Source organism: Eptatretus burgeri, chromosome 12 (assembly GCF_056783735.1).
Source record: "Eptatretus burgeri isolate ZD-2024b chromosome 12, Ebu_testis_v1, whole genome shotgun sequence".
Classification (NCBI taxonomy): domain Eukaryota; kingdom Metazoa; phylum Chordata; class Myxini; order Myxiniformes; family Myxinidae; genus Eptatretus; species Eptatretus burgeri.
This window is the reverse complement of record NC_140972.1, coordinates 22,855,443-22,871,970: the sequence shown is the minus strand read 5'-3', so window position 1 is coordinate 22,871,970 and position 16,528 is coordinate 22,855,443. Positions and strand designations below refer to the sequence as shown.

The following is a 16,528-nucleotide window of genomic DNA, read 5'->3' as shown; positions in this document are numbered from 1 at the left end:
TTCCGTCACTCCTTTTATTCCCATATGGCCCTGCGCATGTGCAGTGAAGACTAGCCACGGTAGCAATACCCGGGGTACAAACGGCCTATTTCGCTCATCCACCCATACTCCATGTGTGTTTTGCTTTGCACCCTCCTTCACCCTCCATGATTCCTGTTCTTCCATAGTTGCGGAGATCTGTAGGTCCTTCAGCTGTTCTTGCGTTTGAGGGCCATCTACCATTTTCTCCACGTAAAGTTCAGTTGTTGGTTGTGGGTTCGCCTCCTCCTCATTGAGCACTGCTTTTGCCGCTAAATCTGCTCTGTCATTGCCTTTTGACACTTCATCTGTCCCTCCTGTGTGAGCTTTGCATTTTATCACTGCAATCTGCTGCGGCTCTTGTGCTGCTCGTATTAGTCGTTTGATCAGGTCCCCGTGTCGAATAACCTTCCCGGAGGATGTCTTAAGGCCCAAATTGCGGCGGAGTCATGCAAGATGCCCCAGGCATATCTGGGATCTGTGTATATGTTCAATGTTTTTCCTGCACCCAGCTCACATCCGCATATTAGCGCTTCCAGCTCAGCTTGTTGGGCTGAAAATCCCTTTGGCAGCAATTGTTTCCTCAAGGTGGCGCTTGTGGTGCATACTGCAAAGCTTGCGATCGTTTTTCCCCATCGGTTCTTCCTCGCCGCTCCATCTACGAACAGCTCCAATTCCGCATTCTCGATCGGGGCTTCCTGTAGATCGTGCCGAGCCTTTCTCTTCCACCAGCACTCGTTCACACACGTGCCTCTCCCTCATCGCCCCTGAAATTTGGGAGGCTGGGTTCAGTGGCAAACATCTTTCGATCGTTATATTAGTTGCCTGCAAAAGTACCAAATCATGTTGAACTGCCCGTGCCGCGGATATATGTTGTGTCTTGTTTTGCCGTATCAGCGCCGCCACATCATGCGGCACTTTCACGGTCAGCGGAGAAACCGAAACCAGCGTCGCTGTTACTGTGTATTGTGTTGCTGCCACTGCCCGTAAGCACCTGGGATAGGCGGCGGCGACTGGGTCCAAATGACTACTGTAGTACGCAATCGGCCTATTTTGCCCTCCATGTTCTTGCGTCAGCACCGCTTGGGCGAACCCTCCTCTTTCGTGGACTAATAGGGTGAAGCGAAGATCATAGTTCGGTAGCCCCAATGCTGGTGCCTTTGATAAGGCCTGCTTCAATGTTTCAAAGTCTTTATCCGCACCATTTGTCCAGGAGATCTTATCCCCCTCTGCCTCCTTTACCATGTCGTACAGTGATCGTGCCCAAACCGCATAATCAGATATCCACTGCCGGCAGTACCCCGTCATCCCGAGGAACCGCCGTAATTGTCACAATGTAGTGGGTTTTGGGTGCTCTAGGATTGTCTCCACTCGTTCAGCTCCTTGGCTTCTCTGTCCCTGCTCCAGTATGTCCCAAATATGTCACTCTTGGCTGTGAGAACTGCAATTTGTCTTTGCTGACTTTGTGGCCCTTTCAGGCGAGAGCTGCTAACAGCGCAACAGTGTCCGTTTCACATTTCGTTTGTCCGAGCATACCAACAGATCGTCCACATATTGTATTATTACTGATCCTTCCGGGAGCTCTATGTCCTCCAAGTCCTCCTTCAAAGCCTGCGAGAAGAGCGTTGGACTATTGCAGAACCTTTGTGGAACTACAGTCCAGGTGTATTGTTGTCCGTCGTAGTTAAAGGCAAACAAGTGTGCGACTCCTTGGCTAGCGGTGTGCTAAAGAACGCCGAGCACAAATCTACCACGGAGAAGTGCGTTGCAGTGAGCGGCACCCCTGACAGTACCGTAACAGGGTGTGGCACCACGGGAAAGGACGCTTTCACTCACTTATTCACTGCCCGCAGATCTTGTACAAACCTCCATTTGTTTCCCCCGGGCTTCTCCACCGGCAGGATTGGTGTGTTACATTGGCTTTTAGGAGGTATTATCACCCCTTGGTCACGTAACGATGCTATCACTAGAGCGATCCCCTTTATTTCCTCTTTGCGCAACGGGTATTGAGCCACTCGAGGCAGGGGTATCCCCTCCTTTATCTGGATGGATGTGGGCGTTGCGGCCAGCACTCTGCCCACATCATTCGGATGTCGTGTCCATAGTTCGACGGGTACTCCCTGTAATCTTTCCTCCGTTCTCGTTTCTCTGTTGGCCTGGCGGCGGGGCCTTTCACTGTTCATCTTGTGTCTTTCTCGCATACATGTCAAAATCTGATCAGGCAAGCATACCATCCATCCATCCCCCCGTCGGCTGGCCTGTAAAGTGCTCCGGGTTTCACTATCCCTTTCTCGTGGTTCCGGGGCGCATCTCAATCTGGTCATCATTCTTCCCAATTCTCCGGCACTATGTCCTTTACTGACCGCCATTGAGACGTGCGGGGTAAGTCCTTCTCTGTGCTTCATTAGCTCACGTTCCTTGGCGGTTAGTTCCACCTCCATTGCCGCTCCCTCCTTTCCGATCCACAAAGCGGTTGTCATCAAAGTGCGTGTGGCAGTGTAATCTTCATGTACCTTATCCGAGTAATCAAAATCTTGCCCTGTTTCGTCATAATATACCGTACAGTGCAAAGGCAGTTCCACTTCTTTCAACTCAATGTCGTTGCTACGCAACCATTCCTCTACCTCCCGCAATCTTTTCGCACTTTCCCAATCCCTAGTCAGTTTATCTCTTCCCTTTTGTGACACAATCTGCAACCAATAAAGTACCTGTCCGAGTTCGGTCATCATGAGGGTCATTACTTCCTCTTGCAATGCTAGCGGAGCATCTATGAAGACTCCCTCTTGCCTGCACATTATCGTACATCCCATTCTGCAGAACAAATCTCTTCCCAACAAATTCATCGGGGTGTGTTTAGCTACCAAAAATGCATGTTCGCCCAGCAGGGGACCTACTTCAATTCGTAATTTGTCCGAAATCGGGATATCCTCTCTCCGTACCGAAACCCCCACCACACTCACTGACTTGCCTGAGAGTGGCAGGTTCTTTGTCTCTCCTTGTTTTAGTGTTGACCGGGTGGCCCCTGTGTCTACCAGGAATGTTACTTGTCTCCCCTCTACGTTTTAAGGTCGTGGTCAATTCCCTTACGTTCCGCGTTTCTCTTTGCGGAGCCACCACGGTGTCCTCATGCCAATAGTTTCTTTCCACTGCTTCTCCTCGCCTCTCATATTCTCGAGGGGGCGCCGTTGGTCTCTCCTGCTGTTGTGGTGGCCGTGAGCCCCAGCCTCGTTGTTTCGGCGGTGCCTTGCACTCCCGGCTCCAATGTCCGAATTTACCGCAGTTGAAACATTCTCCCTGCCTTTGCGGCTCATTCTCTCGGTTCCAAGGTCTCCGCTGGTCCCATTCGGCTTCATACCGGGATTGTTCCAGTGAGGCCTTCCTTCCCTCTCTTCGTATTTACGGCTCTTCAATTCGAGGTTTCTTACAACCAGAGCTTTGGCATCTTTCTTTCCCCTCCGTTCCTCTTCTCTTAGAGTCTGCCAGGCTTGCCTCATCCTTTCAAACACGGCATCCACTTCAGTCGTTTTCCACCCTGGCATGTCCGCCTTCACCTCTCGCCTGACTTCGTCACACAGTCCATCTACAAACATAGTGTTCAGGAAATGGAGGGGCGTCTGTGCTATGTTATTAAATCCCGAGTGCAGCTCGATTTGTTCATACAGTCGTGCTTTGTACTCCGCCGGTGATTCCTTGGGCTTCTGTGTAATATCCTATATTGCCTGCCAATCCATCACCCTTGGGGCCATCTCCGTCATAAGTTCTTCCATCAGGGTTTGTACCCTACCCCTGTACACTGCCTGTGCGTCTCGGTCGGCTCCCTCTGGGATCGGTTTAAAGTGCTATCTTCCTCTCCTTGTTTGATGCTCCAGGCTGCCAAACGCGAGCTCCAAACTGCGCTGGGCAGCACAGCAGTGCAGATAAACCATATGTCCGTCCTGGTTGCCCCCTGCATTTTTATCTGGTCGTGTAATATCTGAATTGCCCTTTTAGGGTTTTTCTTTATGCATTCTTCCATACTAGCTTTTACTCCCCTAATGTCTTGTGGGGTTCATTATCTCCAAACCCAACCTCCCCCTGCCGCTTGCATCATGGGGAACTGGTGAATGTCGGCCCCTCCTCTCGCTCAGTCCACCCCTAAGACGGGGTAAATTCCTTTTGTCGTCTTTTGGTCTATGTCGTCGTTTATTTCCGCTATCTGTGCTAACGCTTGCTTCAACTTCTCATGTCTCTCCTCACTCTGTATCTTGACCTCCATCAGCTGCGCTTGCGCTTGTTCCAGTTCCTTCTGTTTGTCCTCTCCCTGTGTCTTAACTTCCGTTAGCTGGTCGAGCGCTTGCTTTAGTTTCCCTTGTCGTTCCTCGTCTTGCATTTTTCGTTGGTTCACAGTCCCTTCTAGTCCGAGTCGCCTATGCTCTGTCTCGACTTGCGACTCCGTTAGCCACGCAGCCAACGCTTTCCAGTGTTGTCCACTTTGTTTGGGGCCTCCTGCTTTGCCCTCTGTCAGTGCATTACTCACTGTGTTCAGTATCTTTGGATCCAAAGATCCAGTCAGCGGAAAGGGATCTTTTCTCCCCGCGGTCCACTTCACCCAGTCCTGTATTCCCTTTACGTTATCGATTCCATATTTTTCACTGATAACTTTCAATGTTGTCCCTTTTGGTATCTTCTCGTTCTTTGAATATTTATTCCCCATCTTATGTTCTTATCTTATCTTAACCGCCTAATAGCTGTAAATCGCTTCTCCTTTTACTTCGGGACCGAAATCCCTTTCAAACAACCGCCTTAAGCCTCAAATCCCAATGAAGGCCTTCAACCTTCCCTCTATGTGGTACAGGATTTCAACCTGTTCCCTCCTTATTTCACACGGATACCTTTATCCTCTACCCTTCCAGGTTCCAACAACACTGCCTGACAGCCCCCCCTTTGTGCTCTTCAGACAAACCGCATTCAAATCACCTCATGTTTTTACTGTTACAGTTCTTGATTCGAGCAGATCCTGGAGCTGCGTCCGGCGGGGCGCTGCCCACTGTGTGTACTGCGCTCGTATAACTGGGGCTCCCTATTTTAGGTGCCCTACGTGCGATCGTCACGTACCTTTTAGCTGAACCCTTGCGATCGCTGTACACCAAGCGGAGTCCCACCGTCCACACTGCCAGCATCAGTCGAATCCCATCCTCGTCACCAAATGTTATGACTCTCCACCCGGCCGAGTAAGATGACAGAATCAGATGAGGATCCTCGAATTACACGTTTTATTTCCGAAGACCACACGCATGCGGAATGTGACTCAACGACCCTTCAGTCAGGCGCCTCCGAATCGCATTGAGATTATGCTTCAAAACCATCATATATATATATATATATATATATATATATATATATATATATATATATATATATATATATATATATATATATATATATATATATATATATATATATATATATATATACATATACATACATACATACACATACACATACACATACACATACACATACACATACACATACACATACACATACACATACACATACACATACACATACACACACACATATACATACACATACACATACACATACACATACACATACACATACACATACACATACACATACACATACACATACACATACACATACACATACACATACACATACACATACACATACACATACACATACACATACACATACACATACACATACACATACACATACACATACACATACATCACACAAAAGCAGAACTGGGTGTGGACTAAAAGTGTGTGCTAAGGGATAAAGAAATATTGAAATAAATGTGGCAGTGGGCTTCTTTCCCCCCTCCCGAGGGGCCCCAGGGGAAGTTGAATCGGTCAATTCTCAGAAATGTAACCCAACAGTTTATCTTGCAATCTAATGACTTTCCAAGACTCCTACACTGGCACATGTTGATTGCAAAGACGAAACTCTAGTGATGACTAAGAATAGGAATGTGTGGGCAGCATACACTGGAGGAAAAGTTCCCTCCAAGGACGTGCAGCTGCAGAACAGAAAACAGAAAGAGTGCCAGAGAAATAGTTAGGGCAACATGGAACATTTAAAGCAACATTTTAAATCAAGGTTCGAATCCTGACAGCTGATTAATACACAACTATTGGCTATTGATTAAATATTCAACTATGGCTCAAATATGACCATCTAGCATATCATCATTCATAACACATTCTACTCAAACCATTGTGGTTCTTGACACCGGTGGAAAGGTCGTATCTGGCATTTGTCAATGTACAGGGTAAGTTTAATTTGATGACATTTATTATTAATCATGATTGGGAGGAGGGGTGGGAGTGGGAGCTGTAGGGGCCATTATAAATTATGTTTTGGGGTTCCAGGGCCACAAGAGAAATTGTACACGATTGGACTATATTTTATGCGGCTATGTAAAATTATTGTTTACCGACCAAAACCACATTCTTTGGTTGAACTTCGGGCTATGATCACAAATGCCATTCATGAAACTGGATAATTCATGGAACATAACATCCCGTGCAATGTTTAAGTATATACTGAACGTCAATTTTAATAAAAAATGATTTTAAAGATCGTTTTTTAAAAATCCGGAAGTTTAGTTCAATTGAAGCAGTCTTACACATCACAATTGTTCACTGTAATGCGACGTCATTGAGGCTTTATTTATCACCATAGAATGCAGCGATAATCGGCATCGTACATTCCTATATTGGCGGCCTCTTCCTCACCACGATGCTGCACCCTCTCACATGCCACGCCCTCTCATGCTATGTATGAGAGTGTTACAGCTGTGGAAATTTGCAGAACACCATAAAGGTCCTTAGTTCAGTTAGATTTCTCCACCATTGTTTAATGGGAATTATTTGTATTATCAGGGCTGTGAATCTTCAGTTTGCCATTTTTCTTTACTATCGTTATTTTGGACTAACCACCAACATCACTCTCATCAACCGCTTCACAGCAACCACAACCACACCTGCCTCAACAACCACGCCATCCTCACCACTCCGCCAGCAACCGTCAACATCTCCACACCACAAATATTTCCTCACCTTCGTCCCCAAACAACGCCATCTTTGCACCAGCCGTGGCGAGTCCCCAGCGAACAGTGTCACTGCAAATCGATGCGGGGGGTTTCGTTGTGAGTGCAAGTCTGGTGATTTCTACCACGTCCGCTCTGTGTGGAAGCTTCGCCTCGGAAAACGGATCACAGGAGAAAAAGGGGCGGGGCCTGTGAGGGTCGAAGGGTGATGATTTCAAACACGTCGGCTCGCTCTCGGAGAATCGGATCCAGAGGGTCGGTGATTTCCGCGACGTCCGCTTTCCGCGCAGAGGTGAGAGGGCGGAGATCAGATCTCGTCTTACCAGCCCTATAAAAGGCCGCACAGAGCGCCAGTTCAAGGAGTCAAGTCGGGTCTGGAGGCGAGTCTGGAGAGGTTGAGGAGCTGCGCCGAAGTCTGGAGCCTGGCGCTTGGAGCCTTCAGTCGGTGGAGAGGTTCGGACACCAGGAGGAGACGCGAGCTGGGAGCGCAGCCCCGCCTGCTGTGCCGCGCAGACCTGCTTGCTCGTGTACGAGCCGGAGAGAACTCTCCAACCAGCTCCGAACGGTCCGAGGTCATCGGGCTTCGGGACAGTCCGAGCAGCGCGAGGGACGGACGGGCTCTCAAAGAGAGCATCAACTCAAAAAGAGCGAAGGCCCATTCGTTCCTCTCAGACGTTGCCGGCCGGGGCCCGTACCACCAGGCCTGAGCCGGACCGCGGTTACGCTAGCTGCCGTGGGGAAGGAGCGTTGTGGGTCACCCAGCGAGGAAGGTAACCTGCGCGGCCTCGCGTTACTCTGCGGTCTACACGGCTCCAAGTTATAAAGGCCCATGGGCCCAGTCTGACTCCCCTGTCTCTGGGGGTGGTCTTTTTTTCCTGAAGTTTTGCTTTCGAGTGCATGTTGTGGCGCGTGTCTTGGAAGTAAAAACCTGTTAAGTGACTATATAATTGCTCATAGACAGTTGTAGTGCTTCGCCTTACCCGTGTCTTTGTCCCCGTCCTGCAGTCTTCATAAAAAAACTGCATGCGTGTTTTGCTTTTGTTGACTGTATAAGTGTTTTTCATTGCTTTCCGGTATATGTGTGTATAAATAATAAATGTGCTTGTGTGAATGTTACCCGTTCGTCACGTCATTTTTTCCCCCATTGAAATGCCATCTTGTATTGCAGAATATTAGTTGGTTTTTAAATAACCAATAAATAGAATTGGGTCCGGCGAGGTCTGGCGATAATACCCGCTCGGTTATCCCAGAACGGAATGGACCGCTTAAGCAGTTCGTGTCCAAGCAGGCCTTCGCCGAGGTACGGTCTCTCGGTAGGTTTCCCGCGCGGGTACTTGGGTATATCGATATTCGGCGATTGATCCTATTTCACCCGGGTAGAATATGGACTGGGCCGTGGTGGGTTTAAAATCCCACCTGTGACTGGTTTCTGGCGTTGTTCCAGAAAGTCACGACTGAATTGTCCGTTCGGTGGACGAGCGGCCGTTATTAGTTAACGCGGTCACTCGCACGCCGGGCGGGCGTAAATTCGTAACAATATATAGCATGGTTCCTGGAAGTATTAAGGCGATTTGTGTTCTATAGTGTTCAAATATAGAATTCAATTTTAATAAAGGTTTAAAGAGGTTCAAATACATATAAATTAATTGATTCTGGATTTTACTGCCATTTCACTGCCATTGTCTATTACATCACCCTATCAAACTCGTTACATTAGTTATTCGTGCCGGTTGTTTGTGTCCTTTATAACGTCCTTAAAAATAGTAAGTTCCCTGCTTGGAATGATTTTCAATTTTGGTTTCCAGACAGAGTAATAAACCAATGTCACCCACAGGGTGACCCGTATCTTGCCAAAAGGTGACCACATGTGACTTCTTTAAGGTCACACTGAGGTGAACAGAGCTGCTATCCACCAGGAGTGACTCCTTGAGGAATATCTGCCGACGAGAGATTCCGATGAGAATCGTTCTGCAGAGTAACCATGAAAAATATGCATTTGCCTCATAACGTCACCAAATGACGTCATAATGTCTCAAGCTTGACATATCTAGAAAGCACTCATCGAGGTATTCAATTTGAGGTACTACACGATATGGTTCCTAAAACTTGAAAATTTGACCTTGGGGTCAAATATGTTTGACCTCAGGTGCCAACCATGAAGGTCAAGGCCAATCGCCACCAAAAATTAATCAGCTGAGCGCCAGACCATATACTACATTCCCATAAAGTTTGGAGACTATTCTATTAAAATTACTCAAAAAATAACGGTTTCGTTGACTCCCCTGATTTTCGACAAAGTGACCTTGACCTTTGACCTTGACCTTCAAAATTGTATGCGCTGAAAGGGACCTCTATAGGCCTCTTATATGCGAAGTTACAAGAATTTCCAATGATAACTGTGCTCTGCAGAGTGATTTATACGTGATTACAGACAAATAAATAAATAAATAAATAAATAAAAACATATGAAGGTCAAGGCCAATCGCCACCAAAAAATTAATCAGTTGAGCGCCAGACCATGAACTATATTCCCATGAAGTTTGAAGACGATCCAATCAAAATTACTCAAAAAATAAGGGTTTTGTCGACTCCCCTGATTTGCGACAAAGTGACCTTGACCTTTGACCTTGACCTTCAAAATTTTGTGCACTGAAAGGGACCTCTTTTGGCCTCTGATATGCGAAGTTACAAAAATTTCCAATGATAACTGTGCTCTGCAGAATTTTTTCTACGTGATTACAGACAAACAAACAAACAAAAAAAAACCATACAAGCTGACTAACATATCTTGCAAAAACTTCGTTTTGGCAAGATAAAAATATTATTTCACTCCTCTTTGCACCTGTTCTATTGGGAGTAATTCTGACCCAAAGTATGGTTAAAACGAGAAACTTGTCTTCCTATTCATTTTCCGATTCATGTTCAAAATATAGCATTTGATTTAAATAAGTTTTTAATTTAATAAACTGATATGATGTTTATCATAAACTGATATGATGATATGACTGATATGATGATATGACTGATATGATAAACTGATAAACGATCATAAACTGATATGATGGACGGACAGACATGAACCAATTGCTTACCCTGCTTTTGCTTCGCGTGTGCGAGGTAATTATTCAGCAGCAATTGGAGAATATATTCAACAAGTTGGAAAATCGGATCGAACGACTTATTATGAAAGATGGTGGTGATGTTGAAGCCTAAAAATTTGAACTGAATTGAGTAAAAACTTGATTAACTTGAGGGGGAGCACTCGGGAGAGTGCAAAACCTCCACCGCCAATACTGCTGGGTCACTCAAGTGAACCTGATATGCTATTCATTGTTGGTCAAAACGGATCAGACTCTACTGAACCACAATTGAATAAACTAAACTAGATCGACGCGCATGTAGAAATGCCAAAAAAAAAATCGAAATTTTTTGGAAAAAAAAAGGTGCAAAAATTTGTTTGTTTTTTCTCTAAGCTTTTCATGTTTTGTCAGGATTGTGTAAGGCTAATAAGTAAACACATAAATTCCCATATTCGTATACAATACTGTGCAAATGTCTTTGGCCACCTTGACAATGTACTGTTACGGTTCTTGGAACCGTATGCATTCAAACATACAGGTGCCCCGAAGTTAGTTATGCCGTTAAGTATATGTGTAAGGTGTAGACAGAACCCCTCCTTGTGTGTAGTGGGAGTCGAAGGGGTGCGTTGTGATGTTTTTTTTAGTTAGAGTAATAAATCTTTATTTCCCCTCTTATTTGAACCACAGTACCTTTTTTTTTTTTTTGGCGAGTTCAGTCACGCGTGGAGGGGCGGCCTCCCGGTATGGCCGAAACCCTGCCCAGAAGGGGCGGACCCATGGAGGCCCTGTCTAATCAGGGCGGACAGTGACGTCAGTTTTGACCAAGGCTCTGCCCCGCTGAGAGAGGTCGATGGACTACGAAGGGATCTTCTGAGACGCGCGTTCGTTCGAGTTCAGTCAAAAGGCTCAGTTCAGTTCTGCATTCGTTGGGGTGTTCATTGGAGTTTTGCTGGAGTCTTGAGTTCGGTGTACGAGGAGGATTGACAGACTGAGAGCTTTTTCACGAGTCTGTGGGTGGACGGGTGGTGGTGCTGCATGGCCATTCTTCATTGGTGGAATGATCCGTCTGATCGATTCTGATAACGACCGAGGACACCCAACCTCGACCGGGTCTCTCGCTGGGTCCTGTCCGCGACCCTGATCCCCGCCCTGGGACTCCGCTCGGGTTCCTCCGCGGACACGAGCCCCACGTGTGTGACTGCGGGCTAGCTGCATGACCAATGGCAGGTGCTGCGCCACGGCGCACCCCCTCCCTCCAACGTGCAGGTACCCAGCCGAGCCGTGACCCCAGCTCGTCTCTCTCCCTGGCTGCGAGGTTCCTTGGAATTCACCTGGGTTTCATTTTCGTCTGCGTGTGTGGCACAGTCTGCCAAGTTCAACTGCATAAGTGTTTTCGATCATTGTAAATCTCCTGTATATCCACGATAAGCTTGCTCTGTGTCCTTCTTGCTGTAAATGAAACAATTGTAGAAATGTTCCCAGTTCGTTTCCGTCCTTTCTTTCATTGGTCCAGCATGGTTCGGATCTGAGTTTTAGCCGGGTCTTTGTTCCCGTTAATCTGCTCATCCTAGCCGGCACGCTTTGGCAGTTCTGCTCGACTGCACCCGAACTGGAGTTGGTAGTCGGCAGTTGGAACTCTACCGCAGTCGGTGGAGTGACCCGGTTCGAGCAAGACGTGCCGAGGGCGTGGTTCCCTAGTAGACGACACCGTATGGTTAATTAGGTAAATTGGTTCAAGGCAAAAAGACCCTTCGCTACGCGGTGGAGGTATTGGCGTCCACGGTCGGTTAAGCGCCCAGCCGCCTCACGGAGTTATCTGTGAGCGACGGCCTACAATTCCCGGGAGTCTGGTGGGAATCAACGTAGTTTCCCCCACCTTGCGGTCGTTCTCGCCACCGGTCCCCGGCCAGCAACAATACATTTCAATTGCCACTTCAGCATATTTTGATAAAGTGTTAGTTATAATGATCATGTTTTATTAAAGAAACAAAAATGAATTGTATTTCACAATGTTGAGGCATGAAATTTCAATATTTGGTGTGACCAACTTTTTCATGTTAAACAGCAGATATTTGTTTTGGAATGCTTTCCTGCAATTACTGGGGATTGAGGGGGCGGGCTCCCGGTATGGCCGAAACCCGTCCAGAAGGGGCGGACCCATGGAGGCCCTGTCCAATCAGGGCGGACTTCCATTTAGAGGGAGGTTGTTCCATGCATTCTGCAATGTTTACGTTGAGCTTTTGATTTTTTTTTTTTCTTTCAAAATATATAGAAAAATAATCCAAACGTCTTAGGCTACCACATTTTTTTTTCACTAATTTGTAATTTCTCTCTTGCACACAATATAAACCCACACCATGCCCAATATATCAAACTCAACAAGACTCAAAATAATAATTTACATTCAGAAGGCCTCGAGAAAAAATATTCCACAAAACAGGTATTTCCAGTTGTGACATTCAAGCTCTATTTAAATATGTGTTGTCCCTTAAGAAATAGAAAAATAAAGCGAGTGCTGAACATGCATAAGAACTGGCACAGACATCAGGGTTCAAGTGTACTCATCTAATGTCATAAAGTAGCTTATCAAAAGTGGTTTCCATGAGTGAGTTGCTGTCAAAAAACCCTTTTTGTGTGAAGGTTACAAAGCCAAGAGTTGGAATGCTCATCAATGGACAAAGGCACTGTCGCGCCAACGGAGTCGCATACTCTATCCTGCTGTTCCGAAGCAATGTGCTTCGCAAATGGCTGCATTACATGAAACTGTACCTGAGCAGAGAATGCAGTAGCTTATCCTGGATAGGATCTGTATCTCACAAGCTTGTTTATTGACCCAATGTATGTCTTTCCAGGCATTTCCAAATTGCCAAAATGGTTTGCACGCGGGAGCGGAGGCAGGAATCAGGAAACACATATTCTTCAGAAATACCAGGATTATTAATGCAAGGTGACACAGAGAATTCCGGACAAAAAGTGGACTGAAACAAATGAAAAAAAGAACTACTCTTAATACAGAAATCCAAAACGAATACACTTAATATAGGTACTGTATATTAAAACCGATGGTGCCACAAGCACTCAATCACTCTATGCACCAGGGAGAATCCAGGCAAGGTCTTTAATGATATGGGGTGCAGGGGTAGAGGTTATGCCTGGTGTTGGCTTAATGGTTAAGGTGGTGGGTTTGGGATCCTAAGTTCAACTCTCACTCGGCTGCTGAATTAATACAAGGTGGGGTTGACTCTGCCTGCCATCCTTCTGAGGTCGGCAAAATGAGTGCCAGCATGCTGGTATCCTGTGTCGGAATGGCGACCCATCCAGGATTGTGCCCAATAGCCAAGGAGACTGATTAGGCAGCAACAACGCTCTGCAGAGCGTATGGTCCCAATGGATGGATGGATGGTAGAGGTTGGGGATGGGGGAGCAGGCTGCAGTCTGAGGGGCAGCATGGGGAAGATCCAGGGAGACGGGTAAGTTCACAAAACTCCAGCCCTGACTCAACTGACTCGATTCCAACTTCACTGCTGCCAAAGTCTGTGCATGACCTTTTATCCTCTCCCCCACGGCCAAACCCATTGCCTATGAGCATCCTTCGCTCATGGTCCAACACTGGCCAATGAGGTGGCTCGAGGAGACACTGTGACATGCTCTCGAATGGATTACACTACCCTCTCCCATCCTTTTGGGAATGGGTGAGGCTTAACGTGGTGTCCGAAGAGGATTGCATTACATTTTGATCTGCTTCCTTTAATTGAATGTTGGATGTTGGAATGTTTTTCTCACACCACCGAATATCATGGAAAAACATTTTCTGCATATTTAGTTTGAAATATCTTTGAAAAAGGTACTTATTGTAAGAATGCAATTGTCTTTTGTTTCTGATTGATATGCATTCTTTAGCTGTCTAAGATATATATATATATATATATATATATATATATATATATATATATATATATATATATATATATATATATATATATATATATATATATATATATATAAAAATTTGATTTGCTTCCCCCCCCCCCTCTGTCTTGACATTATAGGATTCCAGTCTGGTGCTTCACTGAAAAATCAGATGATCAGAAGTTTATGCTCCAGCAGGTGGGATTGAGCACATACACAGACCATCAGGATGAATTGTATTTGGACAATGACTATAACCTTCTTTTTCCTAACATTGAACTTTTTTTGGGAATGTAAAAATTAGTTGGTTTATTTTATTCATGTGTTACTTACTGGTGTTCATCATTTTTAGGTGTGTGGCATTGCTGCTGCTTTCGTTCTTTGGAATTTGACCAGGACTTTGGAATGCAACAGCTTACTGACTCCTGCAAAAAATACACTGTGGGATCTGTACCAACCACTGGCAAAAGCTAGCAGATGCTTCTTGGCTTAATGTCATGTGGGATATACAACACTTATGGAAACGGCCTGCCTTTTGAAGGACCGAACATAGTTTATTGTCAGTTTGGGAATTTAACCCAGACGAGGCAGATCAGTCATTAACACGAACTGAGGCAAAATGTGTCGTCTTGCTGAATAGCTCAGTTTTAGAAATGCCTGATTATGCTCACTTCACCCCCCACCCCCTTTCCAGTGGTATTTTTGACGTAATCTCCTATTTTGTCCATGTTTTTACACAGGTGGGAGTTGTCATGTGTCATTCACCTTGCGTCAATGTTCAGGTGTGTTATAGTTTACACAATCCTTCAAGACTTTGCTTTTGCTGAAACTATACAATGGTAGTTTTGTATGGATTACAAAATTGTGGATTCCTTTTTAACTGAATTTTAATATACAGTGCAATTCCTTTAATACAAGCACATGATCAACAACAATCTTGAATGTTAAAAAAAATTTAAATTCTTACAAATTTTGACCATGTGCTGAAGTAAGTATGATTTAGGTGTGCTGTTTATACAGATTTTGTTTAAAATGGCAGAAATTTTCATTCTACATCTTGCAATCAGTCTGTCTGAACTAGGTAGATTTGTGGTTGATTAACTGTAATTTTGATTCCTAAATTGGTCAATAGCTTGGAGAGAATTGAAATGAGCATCAGTGGCATTTGCTCTTGGGATCTGTTACACAATTTGTGACCTCTGCCACCGAAGGTGAAGGAGGTTATGTTTTCATCCCTTTCTGTCTGTCTGTTTGTTTGTGTGCAGGATGTCTCAAACAGTTGTGGACTGATTCGGATGAAACTTGGTGGACATGTTGGGTGTGTGACAAGGAAGAATTGATTCAATTTTGGTGAAGATCCTAATCTGGATCCTCAAATTTTTAAGTGATTCTTCACCATTGATAGTGCGAAACCGATATTTCGTACGATATCTCAAAAAGTTGTGGATGGATTCTGATGAAACTTTGTGGACATGTTGAGTGTGTGACGAGGAAGAATTGTTTCAATTTTGGTGAAGATCCTAATCCAGATCCTGATATGTTTTTAGGTCATCTCTATCATCTCAGAAGAGATGACCTCATAACCCCAGTCTCGAAGTCTGTACGTCCGTCCGTCCACAATCAAACCGAGTGGAGACAAATAACCAATAGTGGAATGGATAGAGGTCGATGAGTCGTGCACAACGATATAACTTTCAAGGTCATCCAATGTCGAGGTCAACGTCACGAGGCTGTCAAAATTGCGAAAATCGTCGATTTCAAATCGTATCTCCTCCCTCATTTATCAAGAGAGATCTAAATGTTATTAGTGATTCAGATAGTATAGACTATTATCTAGAAGACCACAAGCCATTTTTTTGAAATTTGCTCTCGTTCCGATTTTATAGCCCTTCAAACTTCGTTCTGATTCCCCGTATGGGCCGTTCATAAAGTACGTACATACAAAAAAAGGATTAAAAAATTAAGAACCAGAACTCTCCGAGACAAATATTACATTTGAAGCTTTTGTCAGATTTAACTAAAACAATGGAATACAAGTTTATATGCACACTTACTTTCATTTATGACATTAACATTGTTTTGAATGTTAATTTGTACTTTTATTTTCAAAATTGACGTGCTGTGATATTAAAAGAAAAAGGTAAATTACACCGCTCGGGACTGCATCGTCATGGCTTACAAACATCGGTTCATAAGGAACTGCTGGTTTGCAAGCTATTAGCGATGTATGAGGGGGGTGGGTGGGTGGTCACTAGCTTGCATATAGAGGGGGGTGGGTGGTTTTGAAACCCAGAAGTAGAGCGTACGTACTTTATGAACTGCCCCTATTCCAGTCTGGCACAAAGTTACTTTCGACCTCTGGCAGAGATGACCGGCACTCCCTCTTGGGGGTATTTTTTATACTGATTCTTCACAATTGAGAGAGTGCGAAACCAATATATAGCACAATATCTCAAAAAGT

At 45.1% G+C, this 16,528-nt stretch overlaps 1 protein-coding gene across 8 annotated transcripts in view; it reads left to right on the top strand.

Annotated features, from left to right (window-relative positions):
• Positions 1 to 16,528, top strand: part of FANCI (FA complementation group I) — a 202,576-nt gene that overhangs the window by 35,044 nt on the left and 151,004 nt on the right. For all 8 annotated transcript variants that reach the window (XM_085849819.1, XM_085849817.1, XM_085849818.1 and 5 more), the window contains 2 exons: positions 14,208 to 14,265; positions 14,808 to 14,849. In XM_085849819.1, the coding sequence (XP_085705945.1) occupies positions 14,208 to 14,265; positions 14,808 to 14,849 (100 nt within the window). The remainder of the gene's footprint in view (positions 1 to 14,207; positions 14,266 to 14,807; positions 14,850 to 16,528) is intronic.